General features: G+C 50.2%; 1 protein-coding gene across 3 annotated transcripts; it reads right to left on the bottom strand.

Moving 5' to 3' along the window:
- Positions 1–46: 46 nt before the first annotated feature.
- On the bottom strand, positions 47–24,002 carry PLCD4 (phospholipase C delta 4). 3 transcript variants are annotated; one of them, XM_032354811.1, is made up of 16 exons: positions 22,489–24,002; positions 17,737–17,792; positions 17,429–17,587; positions 15,845–16,073; positions 14,573–14,702; positions 13,772–14,003; positions 9,821–10,022; positions 8,396–8,540; positions 7,568–7,720; positions 4,986–5,180; positions 3,484–3,640; positions 3,069–3,185; positions 2,677–2,849; positions 1,970–2,105; positions 1,241–1,583; positions 47–967 (listed from the first exon to the last, which is right to left on the bottom strand). In XM_032354811.1, the coding sequence occupies exons 2-15, from the start codon at positions 17,756–17,758 to the stop codon at positions 1,249–1,251; spliced, it is 2,385 nt and encodes a 794-aa protein (XP_032210702.1). In that variant the 5' UTR covers positions 17,759–17,792; positions 22,489–24,002; the 3' UTR covers positions 47–967; positions 1,241–1,248. The 3 variants fall into 3 exon arrangements, with proteins under 3 accessions (XP_032210702.1, XP_032210704.1, XP_032210701.1); XM_032354813.1 differs by having other exon boundaries at positions 47–1,348; positions 1,434–1,583; positions 22,489–24,000; XM_032354810.1 differs by having other exon boundaries at positions 47–1,583.
- Positions 24,003–24,399: the final 397 nt, after the last annotated feature.

Here is a 24,399-nt window from a genome sequence, read left to right as displayed (position 1 = left end):
CACACCTCTGCCTCTCCTTTGTCTCCTTCCATCTTCACCGAGGGATTCCGAAATGTTCCCGGGTCTGCCTTCTCTCTGCCCTGGAGCCTGTCTTGGCCCTTGCCCTGCTCCTTATTTCTGAGCCCCGAGGTCTACTTGCAGGCCGCGCAGTCAGCCTCCCCCTGGAAGTAGCTTTAATTCGGCCTCCGTCCTCTGCCTCCATCCTCAGCCTGGCCCAGCAGCTGCACAGGAGTTAAATCACAAGACAGTGGGAAAGGCGCAGGACTTGAGGGAAGGGGGCCGGTGAGACTCTGTAATCCAGAATTCCGTGAGTTCCTCACAGTGACCGTATGCTCAATCATTGAAACTGTGACACACTGGGGAAATGACAGAAGGTACTTTTAATAATTATAGTGGAGCGGTAGGCATAAACTGGGACTGTTCCAGGCAAACTCTTGGGAGGGTGTGGATCATGTAACCCTTTGTCTCCTCCTTTCGTCCTTGGAGGCCATACTTCCTCTGTACCCTTCTATGTAGCACATGCGGTGGGGGGCGGGGGGGGCTGGACACTTATTTTTCCACTCCTTCCCTGCCCCAACGGTCTCCCCAAGTGTCCCCCAAGCTTCATGCCTCCTCTTTTTGCCCACCAACAGACCATACTCAAGCCGAACTGGGTAGAAAAGCTCTATTGTCACAGGTGGGGAGAGGAGAGAGCAGTCCAGTGGGGACTCGGGGCTGTGCGGTGTTCTCTCACAAGTCGTCGTATGGTCTTGGGGGTCTGCCATCCTCCCTCAGCCTTTGCCTGGGGAGCCTTGAGGCTCGATTTCTCTTTCCCTTGGCTCTGGGCTTTGAGGCAGTTCGGGTGGAGGGGGTAGTGCCTCTTTGTGTCCCTCTGGTCCAGGCCCCACTCGGGCTGTCCAGCTGCAGCCAGCCTTTGGGCCAGGGCCGACGAGAGAGATTAGTCCTAGATCTGGGCAGGGGATTGAACCTATGGCAAGAGGAAAGAAGGAAGTCCAGTAGAGAGTATGTGAAGGAAGGGGACAGAAAGGATACCACAGACGTGGAGAAACGAAGAAAGGGGAGAGAGTGAAAAATCAGGCCCCAGGTGTGCTTGTTAGGAAGAGTGAGGTAATTTTTGTGCTTAGGAATGCACAGTCCAAAACGATGGTTTTCACCACCTCTCTTTGCTTTCGGGAGAGTCCTTCCAGGTTTTTCTTACTACCTCAAGCCAGTGCACCCACCCTTCCCAAGAAGGGCCCACCTTAGGATTCATCCCCCTCCGGCCCTTCCCGGATGCTGATATGCACGAAGATGGAAGCCGGGTGGAGGCTGATGCCATCCTTGGAGAGCAGGTGTACATGGCGGTAGCCTGCAGAGTGGGGAGGAGGGCGTTAAAGGGCGGCCGGGGCCAGGGTGGCGGTGGCAGTGGTGGGGGGATGGGAGGACCGGCCCACCTTGCTGCATGCAGCTCCAAGGCACCGTGTACTGCCCGATAAAGTCATTCCGGGATTTCCGGTTGTAGTCCTCGACTACAAAACGCAGCAGGGCCAGCTGGGGCACCAGGACCTGGAAGCTCAGCGTCTGCCCCCAGTATGGATTAAACCCTGGGGCAGGGCGGAGGAGAGAGGGAGTGAAGGAAGCGACCTTGCTGGTTCTTTGCTTTAGGCGTGTCCCCTTGTGGTCTCGCAATTTTCCCCACGATCAGCATTTCACAGGTGAGGGGATTGCGGCCCAGAGCGGATGAGCAATTTGTCCAGGTCACCAGAGCTCACAAATAAGGGACCAGGATTCAGATTGAAGGCATCCAAGCCCTTATTCTTTGTCCTGTTACATGCTGCCTCCCATGGAGGTGGGAGGGGGTGGGGACAGGGACTGTGTTTCAGGGAGGACAGTGCGGTAGGGAAACAGCCATGTTCCTCCCACCTAACTCCCACCACCACCCCCCTCACCCCTGCCCAGCACAGCTCAGCACCGCCCAGCCCAGCCTCACCGTTGTTCTCTATGTAGCTGGTCTCTTGCCGGCTTTTGTCTGGGCGGACGCCAAAGATCTCCACTCTCACCAGTGGATCCACGATGGACCTCTCTTTACTCGTGTCCTCCTTAGGGAGTTGCTGCCCGCTGATGATCTGCAAGCAGGACTCTGGAAACTCACTGGTTCCTGTTCAGCTCAGCCCCACTCCAGCTCACTCTTACACTGCCGGGGGTGGGGGGGAGGGGTGCACCCCCAAGGGTGGTGGGGAGGGCCAGGGGAGGGGCACTCTAGCCTCTGGCTTGGAGTAATATATGCTCCTCTAGTAACCTATGTGTGATTTAAAATCCACCAGAGTAGAAATTGAACAAGGTTTGAAAGAAGGTAGGTTCAGCAAACCCTTTCGGGCCTGGACGCAGCCCCAGGCATTGCCCTGGGTACTTTTAGATTACCTGTCACAGCAACCCTGTGAGGGGGACTAGCATTCCTCCCACTTTGCAGGGAAGGAGCCTGGGGTTCAGGAACTTGCCCGGAGTTACACAAGTAGTGACCAGGTTCGAACCTAGGCAGCTGGTTCCCAAATCCCCACCATTCACCGGCTCGCCTGCCTCTGCTGAGGCATTCTTCACCCGCTGCGTCCCTACCAGGCCCCACTGCCTCGACCCCCTGCTTCCATCCTGCCCCCCCCCCGCCCAGGTTTTTTCCCACGGTTTCGCTCACCGCAATACCTGGATTAGGAGGGTCTGGGCCTTGAAAGGGCTGATGGGCCGCTCAGGGTGGAAGGAGCTCTGGGCATCACGCAGGAAGTCGGGCTTCAGCACATAGCCACAGCCACCGTTCTGGCGGAAGAACCCGTCATAGATGTCCATCTCCAGCCCCGCAGTCTGCACGTTCATGGCCACTGTGGGTCCCGGGAGAAAGGGAGGAAAGCATACGTCTCAGGAGCCCTCTAGCCCTTCTTTCAGGGAATGAAGGAGATGGATTGGGTATAGGAAGGCCTGCTGGGAACACCCTCCATAGATGGCCTCTCTCTCAGTTTAGCACCCTTTAAGCATTCCCTCACCCTCCTGGCCGGCCCCTGGGGCATGTAACCTCCCCCCTGTTGCTGCTGCCCCCTCACCCATCTGGCAGCCAGCGTTCCAGAGTTCCTGGGGGTTGTAGTTGGACGAATCTGTCCTCAGGCCGCTGGGGTACACACGGCTTAGCTGCCAGGCATTGTGTTGCACAAACTCGTTGCCTGCATAGAGGGTATAGTAGGTAGACGGCGATGGGGGGATCTCTCCACTTCCCTGGCCTCGGGTACACTGCCTACCCACTTCGCTTTCCTCCCCAGCATCTCCTGAGCATCTCTCCTCCCGCTAGAGCCTTGACCCTGCTGCTCAGAGCTCCTGTCCCAGTGCGTGCTCAGAGGAGTCGCTTAGCTCCCTCATCCCTACTTAGGTCCTTGGTCCTCTTTCTTGGGACTCGTCCTCCTGCCCAGCAGCCTGACCCTACCCATCCCAATTCCCTCCCTGGCTCTCCCTTTTGGTCCTGACCGGCCTCCTTGATGAGGCTTCTGGCCTTGGCTTCAGAGAAAGAGGAGGTCTCATAGAAGCGGTAGTGCTCCCTTGAATGAGTGAAGCTGTGGAATGAGACAGACTTCAAGTAGACAACCAGAGCAGAGAGGGATGGACACAAGATGGGTTTGGATTTCTGGAAGAGGAGAAAACAGAGAGGAAAATGGAATTGAACCTTCCACGAGCCGAGAGGAAAAGAGCGATGGCCAGGATCTGAATTACCCCATCCAACCTAAGCCTCTGCCCACTGCCTCCCCTTTGCATTCTCCCTCCTGCCTCACCTGCTTGGAAAAGAGAAGGGACCCAGCCTTGGAAATAGGAGCCTGAACCATAACCTCACAACAGATAGGCGGACAAAACAGCGGACACATCACAACCTGGGGATGGGAATGGGAATAAAGGCAGTCCTTTGAAACCTGATGGGATCGGTTTCAGCCTCTGGGCTTAAAGGGTCTGCTCTACTGTTACTTTCTGGGTAACAGGTTTTCGATGATTATTTCGAAGTAGAGAGGTGTCCTCCTTACCTCTCGCCTTTTAAAAAACCATTAATAGTGTATTTTGGTCAAAATGCTCATGAACCCAGACAGTTATGTCAAGGTATGCAAATGGCCGGGGAAGTCACACTGGAAGGATGTGAGGGTCCCAGAATAATATCTCTACATTTTTCTCTTAAATTCCCATTTCCTTCCCTGGACATGGTAGCAGGCTAGACACCACAGCCCCAGAGAGGACAGGATAAGCTAGAAGTTAGCTAAGTCAAGGAAAAGCATGAGAACGAGAAAGGCAGACTTCTAACCAGGATCTTGGCTGTCCCACCAATGGCACCCCTTCCCCACAGGGAGCTGGGCCACTTGGGCACAGCCTTCTCAGAGCCTTCCCCTTCCCCAACTCTTTCTGCTCCTTTTTTTTTTTTTTTTTTTTTTGGCTACTTCTGGCCCCTTCTCAGACTCACCTTTTCCAAGAAACCTTCTCTAAGCCCATTTCAGATGCGGTTACAGCAGTCACTTGAGTAAGCCCTACGCCCCTAGTACAATAGTGCGGGTACACAATCTCTCTCTCTTTCTCACAACCACATGCGCGCATGCACGCACACACCAGTGGTTTTCAAACTGGCCTTTAAAGAGACGGAGAAGTACAAAGATGTCTCAAGAGTCAACGGGGGACTCAGGAGAGACCAAATGGGTGCTTCAGCTGGAATGGCTCCGCTTTGATCCCTTTTGTATACAGAGCTCCCATGTAAGAGTTCAGTCATAAACCATTCCGTGGCCCAAAGAAGTTGGAAAGCCACTGCCATCTCTCTCCATATGATAGTAAATGGTGATGCCACGCATGCCCCCTTATACTTCTTTCACTGGGGGCAAGGGGCGTTTTGCTCCTTGGCCCAACACCCTGCCTGGCTCACTGGTCTCTCCACACATGAACGCCATCTACAATACAGACTGACCAAATGCCAGAGCAGAAAGACCACCCTCCTGGCGCACCTTCTCCTTCTTTTTGTCCTTACTGCGCGGGCTCAACTCCTGGGACTCAGACTCCAGATGGGCCTCCAGCTCTGTGTCGGCTTCCTGCTCCGTCTCCAGCTCACACTCTAGCTCTTCCTCCTCTTCCTCTTCCTCAAGATCCTCCTCAAGTGTCCTTAACTTCTTCCCCTTCACCAGGATCTTCCTCCGAAGCTCCTGGAGATAGAAATGAAGGCGCTTGTTTCCCTATCTGCTCTGGGACCCTTCTGAGGGGCCCTGCGGCTCCCAGTGCTCTCACGGGACCATCTCAAAGGCAGAAGACCTGAGTGGGCTAGAGTCCCCACGGGGTGGCTGCCTGATACATACAGTAGGGGTTCCTGTCATTAAGCCAACTCGTCACATCTCTATCCAACTGGAAAACACAAAATAAAAAATACCTCACATATGACACATAGAGATTCTGCCCATATTCAAAATTTACATGTAAATATAAAGGACATAAGAGTATTAGAAGAAAATGCAGAATCTTTTTGAATAATCTTAAAGTAGGAAAGCCTTTAGAAACAGGAGATGAGGGGCGCCTGGGTGGCTCAGTTGGTTAAGTGTTCGACTCTTGGTTTCAGCTCAGGTCATGATCTCAGGGTCCTGAGATCGCGCCGTGTTGGGGTCCGTGCTTGCCGAGGAGTCTGCTTGAGATTCTCTCCCTCTCCCTCTGCCACCCAACCCCCACTCTCTCTCTCTAAAAAAAAAAAAAAAAAAAAAAAAAAGGAAAGAAAGAAAGAAAAGAAAAGAAATAGGACATCTCCTGTTATCATCCATAACTCAGAAGACATACAAAAGACTGGCCAATTTGACTACATAAACCTTAAAATCCTCCATACGGCAGAAGATGCTATGATCCAAAAGCAAAGGCTGCAAAACAGAATTTTCCCAAAGCACCAATGTCTTTAACATTTAAAAACTTGTTATATACTGGTAAAGAGTATAAACCCCAATAAAAGTGGGTAAATCATATCTATTAATTCAAAAGAAGAAAATATAGACTCTTCTTTTTTATCTTATTTTTTGAAATATTTTATTTGTCTATTTGACAGAGAGATCACAAGAGGGCAGAGAGAGGGGGAAGCAAGCTCCCTGCTGAGCAGAGAGCCCAATGTGGGGTTTGACCCTAGGATCCCGAGATCAGGACCTGAGCCGAAGGCAGAGGCTTAACCCACTGAGCCACCCAGGCACCCCTAGACTTTTCTTTTTTCTTTTTCTTTTTTAAAAGATTTTATTTATTTATTTGACAGAGAGAAAGATCACAAGTACACAGGAGAGGCGGGTGGAAAGAGAGGGGAAAGCAGGCTCCCACTGAGCAGAGAGCCCAGTGCGGGCCTCGATCCTAAGACCCTGAGATCATGACCTGAGCCAAAGGCAGAGGCTCAACCCACTAAGCCACCCAGGTGCCCTAGACTTTTTTTTTTTTTAACTTGACCTTTTTTTTTGCCACGTTTGTCACTGTGAATCATCATACTTCTGAAGTTATTTGTGGTCCTTCTCTTACTGTTGGTCAGAGTGCAACTTGGTATTTTTTTCCAGAGGGCAGCTTGGCAGTAATAACCAAAATATCAGCACAAGTACTCTTCAACCCAGCAATGTACTTCTAGGAATCCGTCTCAGAGAAAGAGTGAATGGGGCGCCTGGGTGGCTCAGTTGGTTAAACATCTGACTCTTGATTTTGGTTCAGGTCATGATCTCAGGATCGAGCCCTGTGTCAGGCTCCATGCTCACCAGGGCGTCTCAGATTTTCTCCCTCTGCCCCTACCCACTCGCCCCTTGCATGCTTGTGCTCTCTCTTTCTCTCGAATAGATCTCTCTCTTTTTTAAAAGACTTTATTTATTTGACAGAAAGAGACACAGCAAGAGAGGGGACACAAGCAGGGGGAATGGGAGAGGGAGAAGCAGGCTTCCCAATGAGCAGGGATCCTGATCCAGGATTCAATCCTAGGACCCTGGGATCATGACATGAGCCGAAGGTAGTCACTTAACCACTGAGCCACTCAGGTGTCCCTCAAATAAAGAACTCTTAAAAGAAGAAGAAGGGCAGCTGTAAATGGACAAAGCTATATGTACAAGTGAAAAATTACCAATAACCTGAATGTTTACTATTTACTGGTTAAATAAATAATGGTTCACAAGAGAAAATGGAATCCCACAGAGCTACTAAAAGGGAAAAATTATACATGAAAAGACATTCATAGTATCTATTGTATGTGACATATAAAAGGGATATAGAAAATGACCCCAAGCGTTCTTAGAAGTGCAAATATATATACACCTATGAGCCATCAGGAAAAAAAAAAACAAAAAACAAAAAAAAAAACAAGATAATTCCACTGAAAAAGGAAATAAGAAAATAATTGATTTAAAATTTAGAAAACCTATCAACCATTCTGTCTTCAATTGGACTTTTGGAGAAGTAAAATCATTTCCAAGGATATTCAAGAGTAAGATGGTCCACGGAGGGCTGAGAAGGAGGGAACAGGAGGGGCATGGAGGGGCAAGGGTGGGAGAGTATGGAAGCCACGGCAGAGCCTGGGCTGGCCGACAAGGGTGCCTACCTCTGGCGAGGGGAGCTGAGTGGGCAGCAGCCCATCCAAGGTAGTGCTCAGCAGCTGCTCCCCCAAGATCTCGGTCAGATGGTACGCCATGACCTGCTGCTGCTCCCAGCTGCAGTGGTTCTCCAGGGACAAGATGACTGGATAATCTGATGTCTGATGGGGAAGGGAGAGAATGCTAGAGCCAGAGGTTCAAAATATGGAACCTCCCTTCCTCTCTAGACCTCCCCTGGTGACTCACTCAGAGTACCCTGATTGGCAAACCCCTCTGACCCTGTTCTGGGTATCAAGGAGGTCTTACTGGGTCTGGGGACCACCCCACATCTAAAAATCACTGTTGGGATCCCAAATCTCAGACCTATACCAGCTGTTCCGAGGTCCTTCTGGGACCTTTGAGCTTTTAGGCTCAGAGTGGGAAGGCTAGGCCATTCCCCTGATTATGTGTTCATGTTACACTCTCATCTCCAGACTCCTGTTGTCCCCCAGCCCTACCCACCACGTCCTCTGTTTCCTTATCCACCCTCTCCGAGATGGATGACAGTTGTCAGTGTGTAGGGTGTTGTGTCAGTTGTAAGCATAAGGGTGACAGTGACTAGAAGAGTCACTGATCCCTAGTAATTACCTCTAGGACTACTAACTACTAGTGACACATCCAACCCTTATTCACAATCTCTCAATATTTGTCTGATGTTTCCCAGTTAAAGTCTCTTGTCCGTCTCTGCCATTTGACACAGCCTCCCCCACACTCGTCTACCCTTTCCAGATCCAGAGGCAGCCACTCTTCCCTCAGATCATCTTCCCTCTCCAGGACGCCCATCCTGGGACTTCTACCTGGAAGGCGTACTGCGCCACAGTGGCCACGACATCTTTGAATGGGATGCGGGAGGTCAGCGTGTGTCCATGGTAAACGATAGGTTCCCCGTTAGGTCCATCCCATATATCCACCTCCACGCAGCGGCACCCCCTCTTCAGGGCCCTGCAAGAACCCCAAGCCCCCAGGGACAGAGAGATCAAGGTCGTATCATCTGTCTAGGGACTTTCTCCCACTCTGGGGAGAAAAGTGCTCACTGGCACTTAGTCCCCAAGACCCCTGCAAGCTGCATCTCTGTGAACCCTTCCCTGTCCACTGGGATACTGCTATGGCTCACGCTACTTCCACCCCCTACCCTCTCCAACTCACGATCTTCCTTCAGCATCACGTACTGCCTTGTGATGCTTCTGGTGTTCTGGTTGTATGGCATTCTGCAACATCTGACTTAGTCAACCTCTCAGTAATTTGTTTGTTTGTTTATAAAGTAAGCTCTTTGGAGGCACCTGGGTGGCTCAGTGGGTTAAGCCTCTGCCTTCAGCTCAAGTCATGGTCTTGGGGTCCTGGGATCCAGTCCCACTTCAGGCTCTCTGCTCAGTGGGGAGCCTGCTTCCCCCTCTCTCTCTGCCTGCCTCTCTGCCTACTTGTGATCTCTCGCTCTCTATCAAATTAAAAAAAAAAAAAAAAGTAAGCTCTATGGCCAATGTAGAGCTTGAACTCATGACCCCCAAGATCAAGAGTTGCATGCTGTACCGACTGAGCCAGCCAGATTCCCCTCAAACTCTCAGTAAATTTATACTTTATCTTCTCTACTAGACATCCTAGGGCAGAAAAAGTATGTTCCACACATCTTCTATACCCTGAAGCTACTAGGTCAGTTGGTGCCACCACAGAGATTATCTTGACTCTTTGACCCAATCCATGATTAATCACTGTAAAAGCAGTGATCACTTATTGGCTGTTAGCACATGGATTATCTCATTTAATCCTCACAACAACTCAGACAGAATAGGCATTGTTACCATCCCTATTTCACAGATGGGGATACTGAGGCCCAGAGAGGTTAAATACTTAGAACAAGAACACCAAGTGAGACAGCTAAGATTTGACTTCATATGGTCTGACTCCAGAACCTATGTTTCTAACTTCTGTGCTCTATTGCCTTCCATGTAACATTTAGTTTCTTCATCTGTTCAAAATAAATCTGTCAGGACCTCTGAGTTCCAAAAGAGTTTCACAGCCTATGAAAGAGAAAGAAGCTCCATTTACCCATAGAGTTTCAGTACTACCCTCCTGTCAGTCTTCAACGTCTCCTCCAAGTCTCTCAGGAATCCAGGGACCCTCAGCCCCAAACCCTCCACAACATCTTTTTGATCCCTGTTATCCACTGACAACACAGATGGTCCCTTCTCATGAGCGGGAACCCTTCCCCCTTGCTCCCCACACACCGTATGTATCCCTCAACGCTGCTATGGCCATAAAGCTGGTCCCCCACGAGGTAGGTATTGTGAGAGGAGTTGATGTAGTAATGGTTCAGGGGTTGAGTCATATCCTGGTAAACCGGGAGGCAGGTTGGGTTGAAGATATCTCCATCCTTCGAGCAGAGGTAGTTGAGGAAACCGTCCATGCTCAGCACGTGTCGCAATTTGCCTGAGGTGCAGAGTAGGGGAAGGCTACAATGAGAACCTCTGAGTAAGGGCATCCCAGCACCCCTCAAGCACAGCCCTCACTTTGCCCCTCTCCAGGGTCCTGCCTTTCAGATGGCGTCCACTCCTGGCCTCCAGATGCCAAATGTGCCCCACCCACCATCTGTCATTTCAATTATCCCCACCCTCAGGGAGAGTTAAAGCCACGTGAAGAATCATGAAGACCATTCTAGTTCAGTGGTAGCCAAATAGAACTTTATGCAATGATGGAGACATTCTCTTCTGTGCGGTCCAGTACGCTAGCCTTAGACACGTGTGGCTATCGAGTGCTTGAGATGTGGCTGTGTGACTGAAGAACTGAATTTAAAATTTTGATTTTAATTAATTAATTCATTAAATATTGGAAAGTTTTTACTTATTTATTCATTGAAGTAATCTCTACCCCTGAAATGGGGCTCAGACTCATGACCCTGAGATCAAGAGTCGTGTGCTTTTCCGACTGAGCCAGCCATATGCCCCAATTTTAGATAATTTACCTTTATCTTATATAAGATTTTATTCATATTTTTAGATAGAACACGCATGTGTGCGCATATGTGCGAGAGTGGGGGTGGGGAGGAGGAGAGGGAGAGGGAAAGAGAGAATCCCAAGCAGACTGTCCTGAGCACAGAGCCCAACACGGGGCTCGTTCTCACAACCCCAAGATCATGACCTGAGCCAAAATCAAGAGTGGAGGCTTCACGTACAGTCACCCGGCACCTTGTTAATTTAAATTTAAATAGTCACACAGAGGGGCGCTTGGAGGGCTGAGTCACTTGAGCATCCATCTTGGTCCCAGCTCAGGTCATGAGCTTGGGTTTGGGGGATTGAGCCCCATGTCAGGCTGCTCTGCATTCAGCGTGAAGTCAGCTCGTTTCTCCCCGACCTCCTCTGCTCTTCCCACTGCTCATGTGAGTGCCCGCACTCAAGTCCTCTCTCCCTCTCAAATAAATAAATAAACAAATAAATATCTTTTTAAAAAACTTTAAAAAAATAGTCACATGGAGCTCATGGTTAGCGTAAGGGACAGCATAGTATTCAGTGTAAAGGGCTAATTTTATATATGGGGAAACTGAGGCCCCGAGACCAACAAAGTCAAGGAATTTTAGCAACGCAATCAAGGTACCTGTGTTTCATTTCCTGAGCTGTGTAGCCGCTGCCAGCTACAACCTGAGGGTTTCTTCCTAGCATCAATTCCCGTATGATGTTTTGAAGAGTGTTTGTCTGATATATCCCTGGACTATAATATGCCCAAAGGGCCTGAGTTAGGCCCTTTGAGGGCAGGGCCCTGTCACTCCTTCCATAGCCCTCACCCATGATACCAACAATAACGACAAGTACTGAGCACTTGCTCCGTGCCCGGGACACCCCATGCAGCGTCTCTCTGAATGCTCTCGCCAACGTGATGAGGTAGATAGAATAGAATCTGTCCAGGGAGGTTAGGGAATAAAACCAGTAACTGGAGGAACTGGGATTCGAACCCCGGCTGGCAGGTGTCTGAGCTATGCCCATCCCACTGGACTGCGCAATCTCACTGAGGGGAACACTGCTGCCGGGGGTAGCATGGGGGGCCCTTGGGAGGTGGAACAACTCGACCCCAATGCCCAGCTTCGTCGCTCCAGCTTTGACAAGGCCTACAGATAGTGGAGAACGGCCGGAAGTCAGGCAGGAAGTTTCATTCTTAACAGTAAGGACTTAACTTGCGAGAGTAAACCCACCATTGCCGGATGCCTTTCATGCCTGTCATTTCATTTGGTCACCAAGTGTTTTACAAAACAGAAAATCGAGCCTCTGTGGGGTTAAGCAGCTTGGCCAGGATGACTCAGTTAGTAAGAAGCACAGTGGGGCCTTGAGCCCAGGTCCCTTGGAGGAGACCTTCCCTGCAGCCAGACTATAGTACCTGACAGCTGAGTGCAGGGGTGGGGACATCACACCAAGGGGCACACGGCAGAATAAAAGTAACTGATGTCTACTGGGTCCTGCGCTGGAGAGAGAAGATCTTATTTCTTAACCTTTATGCATTCCTCTTCTATTTGTTTTTCTGAAATGATTGCTTTACGGCCCCCTTTCTTCCCTGAGCACAGACATAGAATCTGGAATCAGTGATTCCAACCCTTTCTGTTTGGTGGCGTTCTTGTCAGACCTTCTGCTGTATCTCTGGGGCTGAGCCTAGGTCCTGGCCCATGACAGGGACTCAAGAAGCATCAGCTGAAGTAGTGAGTGAATGAATGAATGAATGAATGAATGAATGGAAGGAGTGGCAGCTGAGACCTAGGAAACGTGGGTCAATTGTCCAGCTCGCATTCATCTCATCCCAATCTCTTTCTAAGATTTTATATATTGGGGCACCTAGGTGGCTCAGTCATTAAGTGTATGCTTTTGGCTCAGGTCATGATCCCTCAGTCCTGGGATCAAGCCCAGCACCAGGCTCCCTGCTCCGTGGGGAGCCTGCTTTTCTCTCTGCCTGCTGCTCCCCCTACCTTGTGCTCTCTCTGAGAAATATTTTTTAAAAAAGATTTTGTTTATTTATTTGAGAGGGAGAGAGTGTGCAAGCGAGTGCACAAGCGCAAGGGTAGGGGGGAAGAGCGGAGGGAGATGGATAAATAGACTCCCTGTTGAGCAGGGAGCCTGACTCAGATCCCAGGACCCCGAGATCTTGACCTGAGCTGAAGGCAGATGCTTAGCCCACTGAGCCACCCAGGTGCCCCTCATCCGTCTCATCTCTAATTCGCATGCTCAACAGAGCTCTTAGGTAAGAGTCAGGTGACCTGGGTTTCAATCCCAATTCTTCCTCTCATTAGCTGTTGGCTTTGAACAAATCATTTGACCTTTCTAAATCCGAGTTTTCCTCTTTGGCACAACTGACTTAATAACAGAAGCCACTCCAACTGGTCCTTGGAAGGATGAGAAGAGAAAAGACATGTAAAGATGTTAGCACATTAATGGGATATTTAGCAGAAGCTGAATAAGGATTGTGCCTTCGATTTACAAGATTATAGTGAGGGCTAGAGGAAGTAAGTGATGTGAAAGTACCTTGTAAATCATTTATTATTAATGTAAATTCCTCTCATTCTGAAGGGGATGGAGGGCAAGGTGATGTCTATCGAAGGAACAAGGAGAAAGTGCTGAAGACAGAGAGGGCCTATTTGAGCTGTGCTTGCTGAAGCTAGATGACTGGCCTCCTCTTCATCTGCCTCAGTCAGACTAACTAGCTTCCTGGCCCAGGGGCTTAGCCACTCCAGAACCACTTGGAGAATTTGGAGAAAGCCCAAGAAAGGGCAGGGAGCCAGCATTTAAAGAAACAGCAAACAGAAACCATGAAGGGAGATGTAAGAAAAGGAATCAGGCGCTTATGAAGACGAAAAGGGAGAGGACCAAGGACCTTCCTTTTCCACTGGGGGCAAACGTAAACATAAGGACAAACTTACTCTAAAAGTGGAGCATGAGCATTATGGAGGAAAGGGAGCTTATGGAATGTTCTTCCTTCTGAGGATACAGTGTTATGGAGGAGACTCCTGTCTTACCTGGGCAGGAAGCTGCTGGTCTCCTTCCCTGGGAGTGGTTGAATGAGGGAAGCTGCTTGTGCAGGGGCTGGGGTAGGTAGGGGTGGGGCTCAGCACTCCCTGAGTTAGGCAGAAGGTGGCTTATCTCTGGACCTTTCTAAAGTCCCCCTCCTCACACATGTCCAGTGCCCCTCCGCCCTAACCCTCTTACCACTATCTGAGGGCTCATAGCGGTCGATGAGTTCCAGAGCAAGGTCAGAAGCTCGCTCTCCTTCTTTCTGCTCCTCTTGGAGGAAGTCCACAAATTCCAGCAGGGTCAGCTTCTGCCCATCCGCCGAAAAGTTTTCAAACAGCTCTTGCACCTCCGTACGCTTAGTCAGCGCCTTATAGAACTCTACAAACTCTTCTCCCTCCAGAGTCCCAGACTCGGACATGTCTGCTCCCTGCAAGTGAGGGTTTAGAGGATGGTGGAAAATTCCTTTTAAGAGCACATTGTATGGCCATCTGGCTGACAGGTGGGTACAAACATGTTTCCACAAAATTCTCCCAGGGCTCCTGACACTTTGTGTTCATAGAAGCCGCTTTGGTAAGTAAAAAACAAAATGGCAGCCTTACCATTTGCTACTAGAGAAAAATTTCAATTAGAAAGGGTTAAATGCCCCAGCAAGTGCCTAAAAGGTCTAAAGATCCCTCTTCCTATTTCATTCACATTCCGGTGGGACTTTTCCATTGTGACTAGGCACCTAGGAAGTTCTGGTCATGGACAGAGGGGTCCTTGAGATCTGACACAGTAACATATGGTGGTTCCCCCTTCATAAGTCTAGGCATCATTTTTCTCAGAAGACGGAAGGGTAAGAACCATGCCCTACACTCTCCATTGAACTCTGCATAGTGGTAAGGCATATAGGAGAGATTCAATAAAGAGTGATGCTGGATAGGCTCACCTACATCGGGCTGTGTGAGAACATGGCCTTGGCTGGCTTCTGAAGATCGTTCCCCAAAAAAGACTCACCTGGAAAAGCTGGAAGGCATATTCTTGGTCCATTTTCACGTTCATCAGGTGCAACAAACGCTGGACTTCCTGGAAACTCATCCGGCCATCCTGGTTCTTATCTCCACGCTGGAACCAGTCACTCAGCCATCCAGGTGCGAGTCAAGGCCAAAGCACGGTGTGTGTTTGTGTATGCAGATGTGTGTGCCTGTTCATCCACTGGCATCGTCTTCCCTAGCTTTGCTACAAGTGTCTCCTCCATGTCAGTGCATTTTCCATATTAGCTTCCAGAATAATCTTGTCCCTGCATGGCTCAGATGCCTGCAGGGTTCTTCCTATTGCTTACAGAAAGAAGCCCAAATTTTTAAACCTAGATTGAAGGTCTTCATCCCCACAGCCCCCACACAGCTGGCCCCCCTACAGCCTTTCTCAACACACTTCTGTTTTCCCCTTACTTAAGCCAGACTCTCCCTCCTGCTCTTCAATGTCCTCCCTCCTGTCCTTTGATGTCTCTGAGCATTTCCTCATGCCGTTCCCTCAGGCAGGAGAGCCTTTTTCCCTCCTTTCTTTATTTTCAAGCTCTGCTCCTTTTCCAGGCTCAGCTTACATGCAACTTCCTCCCTGACGTTTTCCCAGAACTCTCTCAGCTAGAATTAAATGTTTTTCCTTCCTTTGAATACCCACAAGTAATTTCAGTCCACTGGAAGTTCACTTCCAGGGTACTTAGATGATTCACACAAATCCCTTTTCTCCACTGACTAAAACAATACCTGAGTCTCATTCATCTTTTCACCCCGAAAGCCTGGCACAGTGCCTGATACCTTCTGCTTCATAGACAGTGAACGAATGAAGGAAGGAAGGAAGGAAGGAAGGAACAAAAAAATGAATGAAAGACCTAGCATGGAAGGTAAATACAATCTAGGAAGCCTGAATGAGTCAACACCATGAAGTTCCGCCTCCTAGTCCTGGCATAGTTCATGCCACTGGGATCTTTTGCTCAGCTCTCAAGATCAGCACCTTGTTGGGTCCTTTGCCTCTCACGTCCCTTCCACCCATCCTGAAAGGCCAGATTTCTGCCCACCCTCTGCCTGGTTATGCCTTCGGCATCCCAAGCCTCCATTACGCCTTCGATGTCCTCTGCCTCACAGTGGCCTGAGGTGCCCTTGCCCACCCTAACCAGACTCTTAGCCACCCCCCGCCCAGTGCAGTACACCCCCGCCTATCTCTAGCCTTGTGGCATCTGGCTCTTTCAGCGACCTCCAGCCCCCCACTCTGACTCCATCCTGCCGATACTGGTCCAGCCGCTCCTGTTGGTCCATGCCGGTGACAAAGTCAACCAGAAGCTGCAGTCCCTGCATCCATATCTTGGCCTCCTCGGTGCTGTTGGCCACCAGGTCCAGGTTGGAGCGGCGGCCATGGAAGACGATGGTGAAGCCCTGCTCCAGGGGGAGCTCCTCCGCCAGGCTGCGCAGCAGCTCGGACTCCTGGCCCTCCCGCACGCTCTCCACATCAGAAATCGAGACTGCCAGGGAGGAAACGGGGGGACACAGGGGACAAGAGTCTGCCAAATTGCAGGGGCGAAGGGTCGGAGGAACCCCAACCTCCACAGGATGAAACCCCTAAAGACAGAGTACAGGGAGAGGCAGATCTCTGGGATTCAGGATTCCCTGTGAGTCACTGCCATGTTCAGAGGCAGCCTGGCAAGGGGCCTGCACTGGGAGCGGCAAGACCTGGCTTCAGGACACTGGCTGGCAGTGTGACACAGACCAAAATGACTTAACCCCTCAGCACCCCGTCTGAAATAAGGGATGGTCCCATCTATGGCCAGTCCACCTGGTGACCCCTGGTGTGACTGATGGATGGAAACACACTTAAAGGTAGAAGCAGTTACACCAAAACATGGTATGTCCAAGTTCAATGTCCCCATTCCAGGCTTGAGGGCCTCCTCTTTCCAGATGTCTAGGAAAGAGCCAGAGAAATTATCCCACCCCCTTTCCTCAGCTGCAGGGTGCTGGGGCTCATGAGCTTTGATTGTGTCTCTAAAGTGGACTCTCTCAAATGCGTCCTGTGATCACATTTTTAGAGGGGGCATAAAGCATCTGGCCAAGAGGATACACAAGGTTGTGCTGCATTTATGATATTTAAAAATATTCACCATAGGGGCGCCTGGGTGACTCAGCCAGTTAAGCATCTTCCTTTGGCTCAGGTCATGATCTCGGGGTCCTGGGATCGAGCCCTACCTTGGGCTCCCTGCTCCAAGGGGAGTCTGCTTCTCCCTCTCCCTCTGCCTGCTGCTCCCCTACTTGTCCTCCCTCAAATAAATAAATAAAATCTTTAAAAAATGATATTCATCATAATAGCTAATTTGTGAAAGGCATCCTGGCTTCAGGTGACATGTTAGGCACTTTGTACATTAACTTGCCGAGTCCTTGTAACCTTCTAGGTAGGAACTGTTCAGTCCTCATTTTGCAGATGAGGAAACCAAAGCTTAATGCAACTTGTCCAAAGCCACTCAGCTAGAAAGTGGCAGAGCCAGAGCTTTGATCCGGGCAGTCTGATGCATGAGATCATGCTCTCACTATAATGATAACAAAAAAGAACCTAGGACTTCCTGAGCCTTATTCTGAGCCAGAACCCTCCTAAGCCTTTTATGTGCAATAATGGATTGAATTTTCATAAATAGCTTTAAGAGGCAAGTACTATTGTAATTCCCACTCTACAGGCTCAGAGGTAGATGTAAAAGGGACAGCATGAGGACACAGCATAGGACCCTCGTCCCTCCCCTGTTCTCAAGCCGCTGGACTCTTTAGGGTCCAGTCCCCACCGGCTCCCCCAACCCCGCCACTGCACCTGTGCCTAGCTATCCACATGACTCACAGGTGGGCTTGGCAGTGCTTCCCGCCTGCCTGGCGTGCCAGACCGTCATGCCGTCATCCTGGAGTCTGAAGTATCTTAGCTTCTTCCAGCTTTTGGACCTCACCTTGCGCATCAGCGTGCCTTTCTGCATCAGCAGCAAGTCTTCACTGATGGGCAGCCCTGGGCCAGGAGAAGAAGGGGCTGGCTGGGCAGCCGGCGGGAAAGGTGGAGGGCCCAGGAGGTGTTCTTGACCAGGGGTCCAGACTCCTCCCCGCCTCCCCATCCCTGGGCGGTCTCCTGAAAGCCTCCTCTCCCACTGGAGTACTCACGGCCTTGCATCAGAGACGCCATCACCCCCTGCTCCACCAGCTGGTGCCGGAGTCACCTGGAGGAGTAAGGAGGAACGTAGGGTTCGGGGTTCATACTGGGGATCTTAGAATAAGAGATCAAAGGAGGAAGAGAAGGAAACCTGTGCATTCTGACAGCCCATGAGGAGCCAGGAGCTTCACCCACCTATTCTTTTTTAAAAAAAAATATTTTATTTATTTACTTGACAGAGAGAGAGAGAGAGGACACAAGCAGGGGGAAAGCAGAGGGAGAGGGAGAAGCAGACTCCCCACTGAGCAGGGAGCCTGATGCAGGGCTCAATCCCAGGACTCTGGGATCATGACCTGAGCTGAAGGCAGACGCTTAATCGACTGAGCCACCCAGGCGCCCCCATCCACATAGTCTTTAGCTCTTTTGTACATCTAGTTTGAGTCCGATGACTTTGAGGCTTAGAGGGGCTACAAAACTTGCATCGGATCACATAAGAATTCAGAATTTAAAGCCAAATGTCTGATCCCACAGAGTCTGCTCTTTTCCATAGTCATCTCCACAGAGGGTTGTAGCAGGGCTTTCTGCCCAAAACCCCCGAGTCACCCCTCAGCTCCCGATTATTAGGGACCACCATCTTGCTGGCTGCGCCCTTTCAGAACCTAGAATCTCTCTATATCCTAGCCTTCTCTTCTCCACGGGGCTCACTCCAGCTGCTGTATCTTGGGAGCCCTCTCCCTGGTCCCGTGCAGACCCTCCCACCTCTGGTACCAGAGGGGCCAAGGCAGAGTGCTGCTTTTGCCTCGAAATTGACCCCTTGTGCCATACTTGCTACACAAGCCACCTTCTTTTGCCTTCCCACAGTAAGGCACGCTTTACATGCCTTAGCCTAGCAGTTGCTCCCAACAGCTTAATGGACGGGTAAGCTACATAGTCTTAGAAATGCAGTTTCAAGTTCTCTCTGCCTCCTGAAGAACAGAGCCCTCATTAAGATACATGCTCATTTAGGACCTGGTTAAGTCGCCCTAGTAGGTAACAACAAACTGCTCTCAAAAGGGCAAAAGAGAGGACACCTGGGTGGTTGCCTTGGTTAAACGTCTGCCTTTACCTCGGGTCATGATCCTGGAGTCCTAGGATCAACCCCTGCATTGGGCTCCTTGCTCAGTGGGGTGCCTGCTTCTCCCTCTCCCTCTGCCTTCCCCCAGCTTGTGCGCACTCTCTCTCTCACTCACTCATAAATTAATTAGTTAATTAATCTTTAAAAAAGAGCCAGAAGGCTCGATATGTAGCCACATTGATTCGAGCTGTGCCCTCTAGGAAATCATCAACTCTTGACCAAATCGTTCTGGATGAAGCAAAGCGCAAGAAACATAAAGCTCTATGCTTTGCATAAGCAGAGGAACAGCACTCGAATAGAGATGCTGCGTTTTTTAAGGGATAAGTTTACATTTTGACAATGGTGAGCATCTAAAACACGAAAAGCATTTCTAAAGTCATCATTCAGTTGGTGCTCTCTTAGAACACGGTGTGGTTCCACTCGCTTGGTCTCACAGATGAAAAGCGGGAAGTCCAGAAATGTGGTGTGACTTGTCTGGGGTCACACAGCATCTCAGGGCTCCCCCGCCTCTCTTTAGCTGGAAGCGCCTATCAAGTCACCCAGGGGTGGCTAAATCTTTAGGAAGAAAGTAGAGGTCACTAAAACTACAGTTCCCCTGACTGGAGGAACTAGAGAAGGCTTTCAAAGGAGTAGCAAATACACAGGTGCCCAGAGCGAGAGGGGAATGTTGGGAGCCAGTCTGTACCTAAGTGGGAAAGATAACTCAAGGCACCCTCAGGAGAGACAGAACCCTGCGACAGTTCCAAAAAGCCAAGGTTTTGCTGGCTGAGGCTGAATATAGTGAGCCTGGGTGAGACCAGAAGAAGCCTCTGGATGGATGAAGGGACCCAGAGTACTTCATGAGAGGCAGAAACGCAGCTCCCCTTTTCAGGCTGGTGATGTAGTTTGGCGACCAAAGCTTGCAAAAACTGGATGAGGACAACTAACAGGTCTCTCCTAAGTGTCTCAGGTCCCCAGACTCCAGAGGCAGGGGGAAGCCTGGGATTCTTCCAATCCTCTTGCCAACAACCTGCTTTATCTCCTCTTTGAATTTCAGCTCCGTATCTGGGGCATAGGGACCGTGGGATGGGCTGGATCTCGGCCCTGGGAGAAGACAGAATTCCCTTCCCCTATACCTGGACCTAGGAACCTCACAATTGTGTCCTGAAACATGGGATGCCTCCGCTCACAGTGCCAGGACACCCCTATTTTGGAGCCTATTTCCTCTCAAACAAGCCTTGGAAAATTATTTTATCCTTGCCAAACTCTTCCAACCCCAGGACTGGGCACGTGCTCTTCCAATCCTCCTCCCATTTCTGACTCACTATTTTAAACCTAGATCCAGGTGACTGGTGGCCATATGATGGCCAATTTCAACTCAGGGAGCCACAGAATGTCAGACCTGGACTTCGTTTTTTATACAGAAGGGCTAGAAAGATTAGCTGAAGTGCCAGAGCCATTGAAGGAATTACGTGGTAGAGGTGGGACCAGAACCACGGTTCCTTATGACTAGCTCAGAGATCTCAGGAAGGCCCTGCCCTTAGAAAGGGTTTTCTCTAGGGGCCCCTGGGTGGCTCTGTCCATTGCATGACCAACTCTTGGTTTCGGCTCAGGTCATGATCTCATGCTTGTGGGATCGAGCCCTACATCATGCTCCATGTTCAGCACAGAGTCTGCTTGATAGCCTGTCTCTCCCTCTTCCTTTGCCCCTCTTCCTGCTCTATCTAAAATAAATAAATAAACCTTAAAAAAAAAAAAGAGGAAAATCCTTTCTTTCCAAAGGAAAACTTAGAAAGCCAGTTAGAGCAGGGCTAAGAACCAACAAGGGACATGGATAATTTTGTCTCCCTGCCTCTGTCGTTCTCAGCCCCCACCATGCCCCACTTGATAGCTTTTCTTTCCTCTCTTCCCATTTCTCTCCTTTTCCCATCCTGGTGTTTTTCTTTTCCTTTCTCCCAGCTCACTCTTCTCTCCTGATCCCATCTGCTCACTTGTCAGCCTCTCTGTGCTCTCCTCTCCTTATCCTTCTCCCCGCCCCTTCTTCCCTCACCTCTTCCTCTTTTTCTTCCTCCTCTAATTCCCAATAGGTCGGGTTCTCGTCCTCTGTGGGGATTTTGAGCCCGAGATCCAGGAGGGAGAAGGGCCCACAGGAGCACACCCCTGCCCTCAGCCTCCCTTCCCCCGTATCCTAGGAGACGGACTGAACACACTGTCCAGAGAATGCGACTTAGAACCCAGGCGTTCTAGGTCTTGGTGTTGCCTCCGGTGTCTGAAGGTAGGATGGGGAGGATGGTGACGCAGGTGCAGTGGGGAGAGAAGGAACAAAGGACCGGGAGTGGGAGCAAGAGCAAGAGGTGAGGGGCCGAGGATGAGGACTGAGAGTATGAGACTGGGTCTTAACTGTTCACTCCTGGACGCGAATGTGGAGATCCTCAAGGACACAGATGATGACCTCTATAATACACATGAGAGAAAAGACACAAAGTAAGGTGGGAAGTGGCCGGGGCTGCTCAGTAAGATCTGGTCCTCAACTTACAGGTGGCTGTAAGAGATGGACCTTGGCAGAGTTGCCAATAGTGCCAATGACATTATGGTGAAATTCGGGGTGTCTCAGGGTTCTCTGAAGGGGCAGGAAGGAAGAGAATCATTATGTCTACTCTCTTGCTTCTGAGCAGGATTATTGGGTGACCTCATCCATATAAAGAAGACAGAATGGCTCCGGTCATAGGTAGCCTTCAGGAGGTTAAAGCTTGAAGACTCTTGTTTTCATAACTCATCGAATCCAGAAGTTCCTGGCTATATTGAAATCCTAGGTCAAATAGAGATTCCTTAGCCTCACCCAAAATCTACCGGATCAGAATTTGCCAGGAGGGACCTCAGGAATATTTATTTTAAAAAAGAACCCCTGGGGTGCCTGGGTGTCTCAGTGGGTTAAAGCCTCTGTGTTCTACTCAGGTCATGATCACAGGGTCCTGGGATCGAACCCCGCAACAGGCTCTCTGCTTAGCAGGGAGCCTCCTTCCCTGCCGCCCCCCTCCGCCTGCCTCTCTGCCTACTTGTGATCTCGGTCTCTCAAATAAATAAATAAAATCTTAACAAAAAAAAAAAAAAAAAGAGCCCCTATGACAACATGCAAGTCTGGGAAGCCGTAAATTCCTATCACAGATCAGGAAGCTGCTGTCCAAAGTCACATAGCTGGTTAGCGTGGCAAAATCAGGACTAGAAGCAGGTGCTTTTCCCAGCACAGCCCTTGGCCATGCCAACCAACTGTCCCAGCCCATGGAGCAGGCTAAGAACAAGTACAGAGCTCAAACCCCAGCTCTTTCTAAGGAAATCTCTACCGTCTTCCCTGGGTCTTTGGGAATCCTCAACATTCTGTTAATGAATCTATCCTTACTCCAATCTCTATCTTCCCTTACTAGGATGGGGCTCGCTTGTGAGCGGTAGCTAAGAGGTCCCCATGTAAGGGGTGACTGCCACAGTCAGGAGGAAACTATAAATCAGAGGGCTAGAGAGAACCAAAACGTGGGAGCCTTGCAGACATGTTAGGGCTAAGGTGTCTGGGGTACAATTTAATCAGGGTGGGGATAAGCATGTGGCAGACAGAGTTAGGGACTCAGGCAGGGCAGAGTTTGGAGCAGAGGCTGGTCAGAGCCTTCGGGGCCCTTACCGTGGGCAGGAGAGCGGTCCTATGTCTGTGAGCTGTGCGATGCTCTCTCCTGTGGGACGAGGAAACCCAGCTGGGCTCTCTTTCTCCTCTCTTGCTGGCTCGCTGGCTTCCTCCCCTTTTCTACTGCAGTTTGCTGCTGTGACTGGCGGACTTGCAGCCAAAGGGAAGGAGAAGGGAGGGGAGAGGTAAGAGCTCTCGCCTCAGTCCAGCCCTTCCAACTCTTAAAGGCCCAGGACGCTGGTCAATGGGAGGGAGTACTGGGGGAGGGGTGGGTAGACAAGGATTAAGGGAGGAGAAGCCAGGCTGCCCTTCGTCTTGATGCCAGCCCTCATTGACCCCAATCCTGCAGTAGCTCTCAGAGTGAAGCCGGAGGAGTGTCTGAGTTGCAGCGCTCCATGAATCACTGCTTCTCATTCTGCACGGGTTCTCCCTGCATGTCACACAGCTGTCTTTGCCCTTATTTCATCTGGCTCCTCTCCAGGGTGTCTGTTCCACCGGCCGGCTTCTGTGTCTCCGCATCCTGCCTTGCGGAGAATTCGGTCTAGCTCTGTGGTACAGGGGAAGGAAAAAAGAAATAGGATGGGGAAGGAGGCACCTGAGGAGAAAGGGAGGAGAATAATCCTAGAGGGTAGAGGGACAGGTTAGTATCTCCGTAGACTTTGGGCATTTGCTAAATATTGAAGGAATACATACATTCATGCATGAAACAATTCATTCGGTCTTTCTTTACATGGATGCATTCTAGGAACGTTTGTTCAGCACCTCCAGTGTGCAAGGACGTGTGTATGTCTTCATAAAGATGTGTGTAGAGAGGACGTGGACCTGTGGTATTGTAAGAATCAAGGGCAAAAAGTGGGGCACAAGATTGGAAAGACACCCAGGGGGAAAGAAAGGTGACGAGCTTCTTGCAAGGTGAACGAGCGGGTAGCTGAAACAGAAACCAAGATTGAGGACAGGGGAGCAAGTTAGGAGAGGACTATAGGGGATCATAAAAGGCTTCATTATGGCCCCGTACTATACACTGAGACCAAGACCCAGGGAAGTCTTGGCAACGTCCTAGGCTCACATGTCAGCAGCAGAGACGAATAGTCCCTGGCCCTCTCCCAAGTACTGTGAGCTGGGACCTACTTTTGCTCTGCCTTGGAAAGACTGTGGGGTATGGAGCTTTCTGGCCCAGTGGATGGGAGTCAGGCAGCTGAGTGCACGGGGCACAGCCCTGGACTTGGACTTCTGTGCCTCCTTTCCAGTGAGGTGTGTTTTAATCTAGGCATAGAGGGAACTAACTGTACAAAATGATGTGATTTTAAGTGTGCTGAGATCTGGCTACCACTCCGGGCTCCCCCAAACACCCTTTGAGTGCCTAATATTTGACCATTAGTGATTATTTATAGCTAAACCTTTAGTCCCATTAAAATAAAATCCTCCTAAGTGATTACCATAAATGTCAGGATTGTGGTTACTTCTGGAAGGAGGGAGAGTTGTGATAGGATCGGGCACATAGCTGGCTGCTGAAATAGCTGGCTAAGTTCTAATTTCTAGTCCCGGATGCTAACGAGGGTCTTCCCTTTGTAACTTATTCAGCTATACATTTTCCTTTCTTTTTTAAAAGTAACTTTTTTTTTTTAAGATTTTATTTATTTGACAGAGATCACAAGGAGGCAGAGAGGCAGGCAGAGAGAGAGAGGAGGAAGCAGGCTCCCTGCTGAGCAGAGAGCCTGATGCGGGGCTCGATCCCAGGACCCTGGGATCATGACCTGAGCCGAAGGCAGAGGCTTTAACCTACTGAGCCACCCAGGCGCCCCTTAAAAGTAACTTTTAAAACGATTTTATTTGTTTACTTAGAGAGCGCACAGGAGAAGGGGGAGGGGCAGAAGGAGAGGGAAAGAGAAACTCAAGCAGACACCATGCTCA

The sequence above is a fragment of the Mustela erminea genome, chromosome 8 (assembly GCF_009829155.1).
Source record: "Mustela erminea isolate mMusErm1 chromosome 8, mMusErm1.Pri, whole genome shotgun sequence".
In the NCBI taxonomy this organism is placed as follows: Eukaryota; Metazoa; Chordata; class Mammalia; order Carnivora; family Mustelidae; genus Mustela; species Mustela erminea.
The sequence above is the reverse complement of the archived record's forward strand: the minus strand, read 5'-3'. Positions and strand labels throughout refer to the sequence as shown.

Bases quoted from the DNA above. Each gene is read 5' to 3' on its own strand.
- PLCD4 (XM_032354810.1), bottom strand. From the start codon at position 17,758: ATGGCGTCTCTGATGCAAGGCC. The intron at 3,641-4,985 runs GTGCGCCAGGAG...CTCCTCTTCCAG, and splicing joins AGGACAAAAAGAAGGAGAAG to AAATCCAAACCCATCTTGTG. The intron at 2,850-3,068 runs GTGAGGGGGCAG...CGGGACCCACAG, and splicing joins GAACGCTGGCTGCCAGATGG to TGGCCATGAACGTGCAGACT.